Below are 15,083 nucleotides of genomic sequence, written 5' to 3'. Positions count from 1 at the left end.
TGACTGGGTCCCTGGAACATGGTCCCAGACACCATTTTGGAGAGGGAGGGGGAACCATTATAAATCAGAAAGACTAGTTAAATCTGGAGCCACAAGATACCATTAATTGAAAAGTTCAAGTGGCCACAGTGCAAAGTGAGGTAGAGACCCCAAAAAAGATCAGATCAGATGAAAAACAAACAAAAACAAGCAGCTCCGTCACCTTTGCACACTGAGTGCGGTGCAGAAATTCGCAAACTTGCAGGGGCTGCATCCCCATCTCCTCCTCAGGGCCGGGCCTGCAGCAGGCACTGAGCAGGCATTGAGGGGGGCTGAGCCGGAAAGCGTGAGACATCAGAGAGGACTCGCTGCACACTGAGCCCTGGTTAGAGTCTCACAGGGGTGAGTGGGAGGTACTAGTTAGTGCGCCTGGGGTGGGGGAAGGGAATGGGGAGGCACTGGAAGGTATTCCAGGCAGTATTCACAAAGAGAAGGACTGTGGAAGGGGCTGCAGGGTGCCAGGAGAGACGAGAAACCAGCATGCCCTGGGAGGAAGAGGACTTGCTCCTTTACTGCCTTTTCCTTCACAGCAGTCCTAGCAGCCAGCCTGACGTGGACATTACCAAGTCCTAGGCAGCCTGCTTACACCGCTTCTCCCTGCAGGGAAGCTATGCTTTAAAAACCTGCAGTGACATAGCAACCGCTGGCATCAAGGTCCACAAGAGAGAGGCACAGCATTTGGAACAGGGGTGCGGAGAGAGGAATGGAAGAAAAAAATCCCTCAGGAGCAGGAGTGAAGCACTTTTTCTAACACAGAGAAGGAAGCATTTTTAACAAGAAAATAAAGTCTTCTCCTTTTTATTCATTAGAAGAACAAAGCATGGTATAGGGGAAAGAAGATGGGTTTTGTTATTCAAATGACTTGTGTTCCAAATCCTGCCACCATTAAGTAGCAGAGATGGTGATCATCGAACATTCCACGTGTGTCCCGTCCCCTCCCAGACTCCCTTGCAGCTAGGCTGGGAACAGGTTCCGGCCAGCAGACTGTGGATAGAATCTCTCTCTGGGTGTCCCTTTCAGGCTGACGTGGTTAAGAGTGGTTGTGTTTCCTCCCTCCCTCTCTTCCCTGCTGCAAAGAGGCCATGGGTACCAAATGGCATAGCTTCAAAAGGGACAAAAAGCATACGTCCCTCACTAGATATTGCACAGGAGACAAATAAACCTTTACTTTCTTAAACCACTTAGATTTGGGGATCAGTGTGTTACCCCAGCATCACAAAGCCCAATGCACTCATGCTCTAATAAACTGTATCATCTCTGGCCTCATTGGAATGAAAGTTATTTGACTCTCTAAGCCTTCATTCCCCCATTTATAGGATGGAGAAAATAATATCTATGTAATTGGGTTGCTGTAAGAATTTATTATATGTTTATGTCCTATACAGCACCTAAGATGTAGTTGGCATTTAATAAATTTAAGCCTCTCCCTTTAAAACGATGTTGACGTCGCTATTATTCTGGCGGTTATTACTGTCACACAACAGATACAGTAGATGTCGTTAAATCAGCAGCAACTGTGTCAGGCACTGTGCTGGTTCTTTTATGCACAATATCTCCTTTTTGTAGCTAAAGAAACCAAAGCTCAAAGAGGTTACTTGTTCAAAGGAACACCGCGAGTAAGTGACCAAGCCAGGGTCAGAAATAAGGATTCCCTAAGTCAAAAGTCCATATCCTAATGGCAACAGTCCTACTCACATTTTTCGGATGTGGAACCCTGGAGGCTCAGAGATGTTATGTAAGTTCACCAAGCACAGTAATAATTGCGAGAGTGGGAGGACTTTTCCCAGTTTCCAGTCCAGTGCTGCAATGATGTGATGATTAGTAAAAAGATAAACCCCTCAGGGCACTGGACTCGGATATCTGTGCTCCCTCCCACCACAGATGCCCTGGAAGTTCCAGACACTGTGGGCAAACACTAAGAAGAGAGGGAAAGAAGGAAATTACATCTTGATAAGAGGAGAACTAGAGGCTTTGTGTTCAGAGAATAGCTTCTCAACAAAGTTTCCAAAGAAAATCCCACTAGCCGTAAATAAACACTGAGTTTCCACATCTCTGTCAGGTCTCTGTCTCTCTGTGTGTCTCTGTCTCCCTCTCCTGCCACCCCCTTCTCTGTTTGTTTTGGAAGTTGAGAAAAGAGAGCAATGTGGATCCTAAAGCAGTTTACACTGAACCAGATGGCAAATCTGATTAGCATCAGACTAAAAAGACACATTACTTAGAGATTAGGTTCTCACAGGGACAAATCTGTTCCAAAGGCACAGAAGGTTTGGTTTTCTCGCAGACTCCCCTCAGAGCTTTCTCGGGGCATACCTATTCCTCCTGTCTCCCATCATCACTGCACAAGTCTGAGCCTGGGGTGCAGAAAACAGGAAATCAGTCCCCACAGATTGCCCAGTCCTCCTCTCGCTGGACCCTGCAGGCATTCACACAGGGGAAGCCACTCTGCGTGGGGCCCTGGCTGCTGGCGACTCCGGACTCCCTCATACCCCAGGCTAACAGGACACATAATGCCACTGAGTCGGCACAAAACCCAATGAGACTCGTTCTGTTGTTATTCCCATTTTACAGACAAGGAAATTGAGACTGACAAGGATTAACTAATTTACTCAAGATCACAGCTTAAGTAAAAGCTGAAGCTAATGGAAGCTAATTGCCTCTATGAAAGGAAAAAAAAGAAAATTTAAATGTGTATGTGTGTGTGTGTGTTTTAAAAGAGCCCCAAGAAGCAAACCATCACAGAGGACGGCTGTCAAGTGTCCCAAACTATGTAACCACGTTGAGCTCTGCAGCAAGGCAGACAGTGAGGTGGGGGACCGTACACATCTCACCCCGCCCTCTGCCTCTTCTAGGTTTACATCCCACAGGCCCTGTGCAAAAATACTCTAGGGAAATGCAATAAAATTTGGAAAAACCATTCACAGCCAGAATGGGAAGCACATACAGACCAAAGCCCTTTTGTTCATTAAGTCCTGTGTATCTCAGACCCTGGGGAAGAACACAGAGCTTCAAGGGAAATATGGAAGCACAGGGAGACATGTGACTATCAACCCTGAAGGGCTGCTCTTATCTCAAGGAGTCTGAAGGTTAGGACAGAAGTTGGATGAAGATGAAAAGACGAGCAGAAATAATAACCACAACAACACCGGTAACAACAGTGACCACTTAGGACGAGGTATTAAGTTGCTGTGATAAGCACTTTAAACGCACTGCCCGTCTCATCAGCCCACGTGACAATCTTCTAAGACAGACATTGCTATTAGTTTTTTCCATTTACAGATAAGCCTACTGAGGATCAGAGACGTTAAGTAAATTGCCCATGGTCAGCCAGCTGATAGGACGCTGAACCAGGAATCCAACCCAAGAACCAGTGCCCTTAACCAGTAAACCTTCTCCCCCTTTCTCCACAGGATCCTCCTGAAGACAGGCCAACGGGATGGTCTGCCAACATCTCAGAAAGTGCTTAAAAGCCTTCTGGCTGCTCTGCTTGATGTCAATACAAGCGTTCAAGGCTGTGAGTACAAGCTAATGTCACCGACAGTACTCCAGGCAATTTGCACATCTGGCAGTCAAATGAGTGCAGGCTCAAAGCAAATCACATCCTGAGGCACAGGACACTTCGCAGGGAGAACAAACAGCAGGAGGGGTTTCATTACAGCTCGGACCCGGCCAGGGAATCAAACTCGCCTCACTGCAGGGAGTAAAGGAGACGCTCACCCAAGAGCCACAGAAACCCAGTTAGCGCGTGTGCATGAATCCAGGCGGTATTCATTTGGAACTTGAGCACTAGACGAGAGGGCTGAGCTGAGGTCTCCCTTTGGGATTATTCTGGGAAGAGCTTTCACTTAGCAAATAAACAGGAGGAGAGGAGTTATCTTAAAACTGCGCATAAAAGCATCCCCCTTTCACATGTGAACCAAGGACAGACAGACTAATTATACACTGCAGCCTCTTTGAAATGGGTCCCCAAAGGGCTCTCTGTTCACCTACTTCTAGTCTTTGTACATATGTAAAGGTAAGAATTTCACATTTCTTTCCTAACTGTGTACAACACTGGGGCTGGCCTTCTGTCAGTTAATATTAATCAGAGGGTTTTTACTGACTGTGAAACTCAGAGACACAGCAGGACTGGGGAGCAGCAGCTGTCCAGCCTGCCCTGTGATTACGCTACCCCTCAGGGGCCAGCGTCAGCCCAGGAGATGGGACTCCAGCAAAGGAATTACTCCGACTTCCACCAGGCTGGAATTGATACCACATGCCCAATCAAGGACTCTGCTAACACTCCATCTGGCCTCGATGCTAAGCTGAGCCCCTGACAATAAAGGCAGTCTGAACAATGAAGGGGAGCCAAGTAGCCCTGCTTTCTGCTGCTTGCGCGGGACCATATGCAGCAAGCACCGTCCTTGTCACGTCCCTAGGATGGGACTCAATTCATTTCTACTGTGACACCACCTGAAATCCAGGAAGGGACTGCCAGGGCAGGAAGGGGCAGGCAGATTTCAAAGTTTTCAGAGTGAGGGCAATTCATTCTGATGCAGAAGTCAGAACTTGAAAACCAAGGAAGGCTTACTTAAAACAAAAACAAAAACAAAAACACCAAACAAAAAAACCCCACAGTAATACAAGAAACACAACAAGACTTAACCAAGATTAGTTTCCAATCACCTTGCACAAACCATCTTGCCCAAAAAAGCCAGATGTGTGCTGCATCAACCTGGTGTCAGACATTCTTCTAAATGGTCAGGAAACTTCAGGCTTGAATAATATAAAATCATAACACTTTCTTCTCATGCCCTTCTCCAACCCTTAACTCCAAGAGATGGGATTCAGACAGAAATTTTGGATGCACCATGTTAACCAAGCATTAGAGAAAAGAAAAATCTTTATGGCGAAATGGTTCCTGAATATTTCTGTGATTACCAGGCAATTTACATAAATATTCAAGCCTCCCTCTGAATAAATCCCAGTTGAATGATGACTGATCCCCAGCTTTCTAAGTCTTCTTGTTTCCTGCACAGTTTGTAAAATTGCAAAGGGTTGTTCTGAGGCTACAGGAAACAGTGCTGACCTTCAAAAGTTTTTTTTTTTTTTTTGACCCTCACAGAGAGGAGTGATGTCAGGAATATTGAATATTTACACCTGCTCTGCTCCTGGATGGAGGACATGTGGCCATCCAGCCCATCAGCCTCAAAAGCAGGGAAGCTCAAGGCTTGAGTGTGGGGTGCTGGTGGGGACTGGTGGTTACCAGAGATCAGTCTGGGTGAGCAGAAGCTCTGACCACAGCTCCTGCCCAAGTCCACTGTCATTCCCTGCTCTCCAGCAAACACCATTAAGTGAAGAAGGGCAATGTTCAAAGCAGCTGTATAAAATGCTACTATGTGAGTAATAATCATAACAGGAGTCCAGGGGAGAATGTATAGAATATATGTATTAGGTTGCTTATACAGTGAGTGTCCCTGGAAGCAAACACAGCTGGAAACTGGACCCAGTGGTGCCTCTTGCAGGGATCGCAGTGGCTATGCATAAGGCCTCCGGGAACCCTTTCTTATCCTTGCATTTTGACCCATGTCAATGCGTTGCCTGTCCAAAAATAATTCATATTTTTAAAAACTGAAAAAAAAAAAAAGACTAACTTCTGCTCAATCAGAATCTCTGAGATGGGTCACAGGCGTCTGCATTTTAACAAGCCCTCCAGTTTATTCCTACACTCTGGAAATTTTGAGAACTTCTCCGTTACAGGCTCCTTCTGCCAAAAGGAACTTTACCCACTTCCTCTCCAGTATCAACCGTGTAGAGTAAAAACCTCGCAGCAGAATGACCTAAAAGCAGATGACTCCAAATTCAGCCCCTCATTAACATCTCTCAGGGAAAACAAACAGTGCAACCTAAGTTTTCCTAAAAATCAGTTTCAATTCTGCAATGTAAGTTGTCAGCTACTTTCTACTTTTCTCGTTTATTCAGACCAAGGCAGCTGTTAGAGAAGAAACGCGTTGGTAGCTGGGCAGCAGGTGGTGAGCACGGGGGGTTTCTGGTGCCCACAACCAGCCGGGATGCTTTGGACTCACCTTGTTTTTTAAAGAGGTTGCTCTGGACTATCTCATTCATGGACTGGACCTTCTGCTTCTGGAGTTTTACAGGAGGGATGCAGGTGTAGAACTCATATAGGAGCTGGCTGAGGGCAGGAAAAACAGGAGCACAGAGAGCTGGTTAAACCTAGGTGTGCCACCTCCTGGCACTTAGGGTCCATCGCCAGTTGGCCAGCTCTGCGAAAGCAGAGACAATGTACACCTTGCTCCCTCAGCCCCCCGTTCCTGGCCGAGGGTCAGGTAAATGTAAGCCTCCCATAAATACGTGCATTGGTGTTAGTGTTGAGTACTAACAGCACTCGAAGAGATGTGAAAATCTGGAAATGTTACCAATAAACTCAACTACCTACTGTATGTATGGGGCACCTGCTTTGCACCTGACATCCATTGTGCAGTTCAAAACTCAACACTACGAGGTAGACCCAATGCTTATCTCAATTTTATCAGTGGCAAAACTAAGGTTTAAAAAGGTTAACTGACTTCCCCAAGGTTACACAGCTAGGGGCTGTCAAAGAAACAAGGGTTTAAAGCCAGGATCTGACTTCATTACCATACCATTTTATTTACTACTGTTTTACGCTTAGTAATGCTTTATAATAAGTCTTAAGATCAAAAAAGGTCCTAAATTAAAAAAAAAAAAACTCTAAGAAGTTGTGGGTTAGAATCAGTTTGGGACACGAAAAAAGAGGTAACTCTTTCCCAAAAAAGTGAAAATAAAAACACCACTGAATACCATCATAGCCCCTGTCAACTTTCCAAAATAAGCTCATTGCGTTCATTCATTCTTTCAAGTCCTTATTAGGCGTCTACTTAATACGTGACAGGCATCGTGCAGAGCAGTGGGGATAAGATGGGAGCAGACCCGGCCCTCGTCGGCATGGAACTTGCATTCTAACGAAGGTCAACATACAACACAGAAGCAAACAAATCACTACAAGGCCACAGATGCAATGAAGGAGATAAACAGGGAGTTGAGTCAGAGAGCAATGGTGCAGCGGGTGAGGGAGGAATTTATTTCCAGTATTCAGAGGTAGCTTCTCCAAGCAGATTAGCATTTAGCTGGAGACCAGAAGAGTGAGAAGGAGCCAGCGGAAATCTTCCTACGAGCAGTGAAAAAACCGATGGGAGCTGAATAAAGTCTGGGATGCACTGAGTAGAGCTGTACCAACGTTGATGTCTCGGTGTTGATAACTATACTGTAGTTATATAAAACGTGAGCATTAAGGGGAGCTGGGTGATGGGTGTATGGGAGCTCTCGACATGCTAACTCTGCAACTCTTTTCTAAATCTAAAAGTACTTCAATACAAAAAAGTTTTAAAAAATCTTCTATGTGTTACCTTGGAACTTAAGTGAATTTAGGAAAAAGAAGAAAAAGGCACATCTGGCTCAGATGCTCCTATTCCAAGAGCATAAGCACATTGAAATAATGTGTTCCTCTCAGGAGAGAAGAGGGTGAAGAAGGAGGGGGGCGAAAGGAGCCCGTCTCCATGATCCCATTCAGGGTCCGGGGGTTGTTCTCCATTTGTAACTGCAGGGCTCACCCGGCAAAGACTGGAACCCAAAAATAACCTCCAGGCCCAGATGAAATGGAGACATTTCCACCAAATACTAGTTTTTCAGCTAATACGTTTGTACCCTGTATCACTGGTACCATCCAAGAAGGGTGCTTACTTTATAGTTGGTTTCCCCCAAATCCGACATAACCAAATGTAAATGTGAAAATCCCACACTGAAGTCCCTGGAGGAAGCTCCATCCGTGTGTCCCCCCTGTCCCCGCGCTCAGCGCCCATCTGGAACCCCCCCAAGAGCCCTCCTCCCCCTCTTCCCTGACTGGACAGCAGAGACCAGGGGAGTACACCATGTGCTCTCACCTGAGTAACTTGGCATCGAAGACAGTTTCCACATCGTGAAGGACAGACGGGATGTATTTCAAAGCTGCCACCTAGGTAGAAAGTGAAATGAGCATGAGCAGTGCCCACATCCAACAGCTCTGCCTGGGGATGAGGACACTCCGCAACATGACACAGCTCGGGGGAGGACGATCCCGCGTCCTGGGCGCCGCTGCAGTGACTCAAGACTCTGCATGTAGACAGAAACATTAGCGTGTACTTCTTACAGAAGTTCCTTCTATCTCCAAGGGGGCAGCAATGCATAGGGGAACAAGCACAGACTTTGAGGTCAAATCCTGGTTCGACTCCTTAGCAGCCATGTTACTTTGGACAAAACACTTAACCTCTCTGATGTCTCAACTTCCTTATCTATAAACAGGGGGAATAATGCCTATTTTGCAGGATTGCAGAGGTTAAAATAATATAAATGAGGCACCCAGCAGACAGCCAGGCATATTTTGGGTGCTCACTAAAGGGTAACTTGTGTCATTATCGGAAAGTGGTGTACTTGAATCGTTTTGCTGGTGGCAAGGATGGCATGGACTGTTATTTCTAATTTTTTTTCTCCCTGGCCAATTTGTGAACAATTTGGGCACGTTTTGCTCCACTAGCTGGCTTAGGAAAACTGGGCATCGCGGTGGATTGCTTTTTCCTTCTGTGCAAGGTAACCAGTGCCCCCAGCGATGGGGGACACACCAGGACCCTCATAAAACAGCACCATTTGCTAAACAGCAGAGCAGACCACAGTTTCTGCAGAAGGAGTTGTAAGTCATATGGCTGGAAAATAATGTTTAAAAATTTGGCAGACATACGTATTTTACATTTTCATTCCTTCTTTTTTATTTGTATGTATATTCTAAATGTTCCATAGTCAAGAAGTATCACCCTTTCACAAACAGACCAAAATTAAAGTAGTGAAAATTCCTTTTTCAAAGAAAATCTTACTCCTTAGCCATATATAGTTGAGCTTCTTGGTTAACGTAACTGTTAGGACAATTCTCTGAGACTGTTCAGTGGGGCAAACACCATGCTAAACACCACTGTTAGATTATCTTGTTAAACTCTGTTTCAGCCTACAAGGGACATACTATTTTCATAGATAAGGAGCCTCTAGGGCATCGAGATTCAGTAACAAGCCCAAGATCACAAAGTTAGCAAGTGGGAGAGCCAGGATTCAAACTCAGATAGGTTGCTTACAGAGCCACCTCCTCCCTCCACTCCGCCTTGTAACCCCTAATCTGCATACCCACCTCACTCCAACAGCAGCTGTCTCTCTCTATGCCTTCATCTTTTTTTTTTTCCTCTTGTTCTTTAGGATTTTTACTAGTCAGTAATACATGTTTGATGTAAAGAAATTCCCACAAGGTTAAGTATAAGGTGAAAATTGTCACGGAAGTCCCACACCTCCACCTCAGCCCCCCGTCCCTCCTCCTCAGAAGAGGTCGCTGTCAACATGGTGGTGAGTTTCCTTCCAGACTGCCTTTTATGCACGCACGTGTGTGTGTTTGTGTGTGTGTGGTGCATGTATGTGCACGTGCACTGTATGTGTGTGATTTATATGGTTCTATAACTTGCTTTTTGCAGCTAACCATGTGTCACTGGTATTTTCGCACGTCATTTCACAGCGTGCCATCTTCATTTCTAACTGCTGCACGGCAATGCCGGTGTGGGTACATCCCATCCTCCGTACTGATGGGCTCCATGCTATCTTCAGTTTTTCTCTATTATAAAATAGGCGGCAAGAAAATATTGAACACATATGTTTGTGTTTCTGTGAGAGCCCTTGTAGGATGGATGGGCGGCTGCTTGAAGAGAAATTAGTGCATAAAAATGTACACACATATATACAAAGGCACATGCAAATGCATTTACACACACATTTAGGAGATACTGACATATTACTAGAAAGAAGCAGTAACCAATTTCCTTGTACTCTTTTCCCTGTAAGCTTGCTAACGCTGGTATACAAATCTTTTTAATTTTGCCAATCTGATACATAATTTGCAACTGTAATTTGGAACTTTTTAGTTCCGAATGCAGGTGGGCACATTTTTCATATTTATTGAACAACTGCATTTATTATACTGCTTGTTTATATTCTTTTACTGTTTTTCTTTTGGGCGCGTTCTTTTCTTATTGGTGTGGAATTCTTTATATATCATTAATATGAACCCTTCTGCAGTAATACACTTTGCAAGAATACTCTCATGCCTGTCCTGTACTTTGTTGCTTGTCTCTTAGCTTTGTTTATTGTCTTTCCGTTGCATAGAAGGATTTTAATTTGTATGTTGTCAGATGTGTCAGGCGTCTCCTTTATAGTTATTGGATTTTGTGTCTAGAGATTTATTCTTTATTCTTTCAAAACAAGATGACAAGAGATAACAAGATTCCAAAGTCAGTGTTTCTAAAACCAGGCTCCACTGGGACACCCCTGTCCCACAGGATGGTGTAAGGCATTCTGTTGGGGGGGAAAGGATTTGCAATCAGATAATTTGGGGAAAGTCTGGCTTGAGCCTTAAAGATAAACCAGTAAGGCGGGGTTTGCGGAGGGGGAGGCGGGTTGGCAGAACTTCTTAGAATTTTAATGTTAAGATTCATCACGACATGCCTCCAGGCCACTGCAGTATACAGCATATTCCAACGTAGTTGGGCAGGCCGTCTTTATCAGGACAAAATAGCAAAAGCAGATGCCTGCAGGGCTGGGCAAGCAGCAGAAGGGGTTGAAATGAGAAGAGCACAGACCAGTAGGGAGTGATGAGGTGTGCGGAACCCACACTCTGTCCAAAGAATGAGTCATTCTTGTTCACTCGTTTTAACACTGTGCCAGCCAAATCGAACGCATCTGCAGGCGGCACTGCCCCCGAGGCTGCCGGTTCACAACCTCTGCATTCCAAAGGGACACCATGTGCCGAGGCACACGTCCTAATAAGGGCTGGTCTACGCGTTCTAGCAAACTGCTCCTTCCTGCAGTCTTAGGCCGAAGAACACAGAGCTCTGGACCTATGGGGACCCGGGTGGGAATCCTGGGGGTCCCGGCAGCCCCTGCATGCGCCTTGGCCTGTTTCCACGCCCCCTGAGCTTCAGACCCTTCACGTGGGGCCGAGAGGGATGATGTGAAATGAAGTATGTCACGCACCTACTGGGACGCCCCCCTTACAGCAGGCCCCCAACACTGTGTGAGCTGGATCTCTCCTCACCTCATCTCTCCAGCACTGGCCCTCATTCCTCAGCACTGGGACAAAGTAGAATCATAATTAAGACCAAAGTGAGGGAACAAAACCAGAAATAAAATTGTCAGCAAGCTGGGGAAAGCCGGGACTTCGGCGTCTGCAGCAAGCTACTGGCTTTCCAGGGCTGCATGTCATTCTGGGCTTCAGAGTGACTCTGCAGAGCAGCAGTCACCAGGAGTCTGCGTGGACACTCACACTTAGATGCTTCAGCTGACAGCGAGGAGGAGCTGGACAGGGCTGGGACAAGGGCTGCTTCAGAAGGAGCCCGTCTCCCCAGCTTCCCAGCCCTGGGCTGGCGACAGAGTAAAGCAAACTGAGTGGGTGTCACCCTGAGGCTCCAAGGGTGTTATCAACTCGACTGGAGAGAACTAAACTTCCATCTGGTGCAGGTGGCCTCACAGAGGAGTGGCAGGCCTGCGGTTTTCTGTCCCAAAGGGGACAGCCCTTCTCTGACCCAGACAGTTTCCCAACAACTCTGTTGTCACAGCCAGCACTGGCCTCAGGGTGCCTGTCCACTGTCCTCGCCTTCACACAGCCCTGATGCACCTGAGTGGGGTGACAGCAGGTGGGTTCAGCTGGTGCTGCCACCAAGCATCCCCAGAAGGCAGAGCAGCTCAGGGATACGACCTGCTGGAGACCTCCATCAGTTGCATGCTTTTAAGGCCTGGGGACTGGAAACAGCTTGGTTCTCTAGACCTGTTAGCCTCCTGGGAACTGTTCCACTTTACTGCTATTATTTTCACTCTCATTAACACTACCATGATACATAAAATAATACTGTGTTATTACTTTCATCCCATAGTATATATTTCTATATCATACGTAGTATTTAAGGAAAAAACACAGACGTGTTTACGCATATGAATATGTGTGTATATAACAGGATTAATATATATTAATCAAAATTGCAAGTGATTATTGGAAACTTTATACATGACAAATACTTTTTGCGCATGATCTCATTTCATTTTTATATCCTGTTTTACCAGTGAGGAAAACCATGGCACAGAGAGGTAAAATAACGTGTCAGAAGCCAACACAGCTAATAAGCTACATGGCAAAGATATGTACCTGATCCTGTCCACCTGGCTTCTGATCAGGATGCTCTGCTGGAGGTCGATAGAGAACCTTCTCCCTTTTTGAAAGAAGGTACAGTTTTTCTGATATCTCTTAAGTAAAGAATCCTCTCACCACATATGTGGGGGTTGCAAGAATGGCCACCAGGAAAACGTTTGCCAGCTCAATACTTAGTTTGTCTTGTGGCACCAAGTGAATTTCCTAGATTCCATTTAAAGTCCCTCTGCCAGAGGCCAGTTGCAGCAGAGAGCCAGACACAAACCAAGCAGTGATTTTACTGGCCCTGAGAGAAGTCACAGGAGGACCCTTGAGATGATCACTATCCAGATGGACTTCACCAGGACTAATAATCTCGGGCTGCTAGCACACAGCAAATGCTTAATAATAACAACAAAAATTAAAACCACACAGTTGCATGCCCTCAACCTCAAAAGGGATTTGTCTCCTAAGTGTGTTTCCAGGATCCCTCTCTCTCTGTCTCTCTCTTTCTCTCTCTCTCACACACACACACAGACTGCTGAGTATTGGTACGGCTGACACAGACTTCTGGCCCCAAAGAGCACATCCTGCAATGACACAAGGTTACACAAGAACACTAGACATCTTCCTCATTCAAGAGCTGTGACAGTGTCCCCATCCCACCAGTTTTCAATCCTTCATATTTTAGCCAAGTGATGGACAGTCAGGGTCCTTGGAAACTGGACAAACACAGTCACAGGAATTCATCACAGGACAACCAGAAGCAGCAGCTCCCTGAGAGATGCTCAGCTGTCCCTGAGGAAAATACATGTCACTCTCCCTGGACATTCAGCCTTGGCACTAGTCTTCCAGTGTCAGGGAAGGGAAGAGGGACCTACAGGTTCCAGATACGTATGTCTCCGTGCTGTCTGTAACCCAACGGGGTGCCGGCCCCTGAGGCTTGGCAGGAGTTCAGTGTTTTAAGTGGCTGGCTGAAAAAGCAGGTCGTCTGTGTTCAAGTCCAGGTGGATCCCTTTTACCTACGTGTCCTTGGGGAAGGTAACTCTGCTCCACTTTCCTCATCAGGAGAATGAAGGGAATAAAGTTACCTACTTTATAGAACGGATGTGAAGATGAAATGAAAACTGCGACCCATGAGTATGACTACAGCGGCCTCACTGGAACAAAATTTCAACCTAGCCTCCATAAATCCACCATTCCCAAAAATTGCCCCTAAGTACAGGGTATACGGTTGAGAAGGGGACAGCATTAAAGAATCATTTCACGGTCTGAGGTCAAACTCCAGCTCTTGCTGTTAAATATATGAGTCTCACGTCTCCCACCTCTGGGGGCTCAGCGTGCAGCCTGCAGGCTACTTCTCAAGAATGAACCACTCTCCTCCCCTATTTCGGACATTCAAACATTTTACACCAACTGACAATGAAAAGAGAGGAAAGAAAGAGGCCTCCTTAATTAGCTCGACGTCACAAGCATGGCCAGACGCCTGCCTGTCTGTACTATTGTTTACGTTCTGACTGCTCATCCACCTGGCTCTCTGCCAGGAGACCTGGCTCTTTAAAGAAACCATGCCTCGCTGGGTGGTGATTAGGAACCCAGACTCTACACTTAACACAGCCTGGATTCAAGTCCCAGACCCGCCACTTCTTAGCCGTGGCTAACTTACTCAATCTCTCTAAGCTTCTATTTCCTCATCTGTAAAGTAGAGATAAGAAGAATATTTGCCTAATAAGGTGGTTGTTATAAAAATCAAATGAGCTCATGGCATATATGTGAAGCTTTTAGCTCAATGTGTGACACATAATAAAACGTAAGATAGTGGAAGACTAGTCACTCGTTCATTCATTCAGCTGAAAGATACTCAAGTGTCTACCATGTGACAGCCACTGGTTCAGACACTGGAGACAGGAAGCTCAGAGGCCCCTGCCCTCCTGGACACTCTAGTGGCTACATCAGCACGTGCGGCAATCACAGTGGCCAAGGGAGCATATCCTGTGCTTGAGAGTTGCTCCTTGATTTCCACTCGTACAGCAGATTGGAGCATTATGATGAATCATGACCGACAGGAGAATGCGCCAAATAGGTCTTCACCACGTCACCAAATGGCCACTACTCACATCTGAGCTGTAACCAACTCTCGAGTGTCTAGTGTGGACTGTCTCAGACTGCCGTCAGTTTTACCAACGATGCTCACAGGGCTGGCACACACCGGGACTTCTGAGCGTACAGCCCATTCGGGGAAAGCACATGGAAACCCCTAGCCTACGCCATTTGTTGTGGCTTAGAGAATCACATTAAGTTTGGAGCTAGAAGACCTGGGTGGAATGAAATCCTGGCCCCACCCTATGAAGAGGTACAATTCAGGGTGAATTACTTAACTTCGTGAGCCTCCTGTGGACACAGAAGGCAGTGATTCCTTGCAGACCTCTGGCAGGACTGAAAAACACTGCATGTGAAAGCTTCAGCTCCATGCCTGGCACATGGTAGGCACTCAATCAATGGAAGCTGGTTTTAATGCTCTTTCCACCTTCTTTGGACGGCTGGCCTTAAATTCTCCATTGTGTTGTGTGAGCTACTGCCGTGCCAACTCTGAACAGTGAGGAAAACTACGGAGAGCAAGTCACGAGAGCCAGAAGAGCCTCAGACCTGAGAAATGACTTAGTTGGGCCCAAGAACTCACGATGGGCAAGGCTGAGACTGAACGAGATCATCCCTGCTCTGAACTGACGCAGGCATGCATCAGGGTGTCCACCTGAGCCGTCACCCAGCTGCAACTGTCACGTTTGAA

At 46.3% G+C, this 15,083-nt stretch overlaps 1 protein-coding gene across 1 annotated transcript in view; it reads right to left on the bottom strand.

Moving 5' to 3' along the window:
• DOCK2 (dedicator of cytokinesis 2) overlaps positions 1-15,083 on the bottom strand; it is a 371,400-nt gene that overhangs the window by 266,395 nt on the left and 89,922 nt on the right. The window contains exons 24-25 of the mRNA XM_010980444.3: positions 7,995-8,065; positions 6,102-6,208 (exon numbers count right to left, since the gene is read on the bottom strand). Coding sequence (XP_010978746.3) covers positions 6,102-6,208; positions 7,995-8,065 — 178 coding nt within the window. The remainder of the gene's footprint in view (positions 1-6,101; positions 6,209-7,994; positions 8,066-15,083) is intronic.

Source organism: Camelus dromedarius, chromosome 27 (assembly GCF_036321535.1).
Source record: "Camelus dromedarius isolate mCamDro1 chromosome 27, mCamDro1.pat, whole genome shotgun sequence".
NCBI classification, from domain to species: Eukaryota; Metazoa; Chordata; class Mammalia; order Artiodactyla; family Camelidae; genus Camelus; species Camelus dromedarius.
This window is presented reverse-complemented; position numbering and strand designations above follow the sequence as displayed.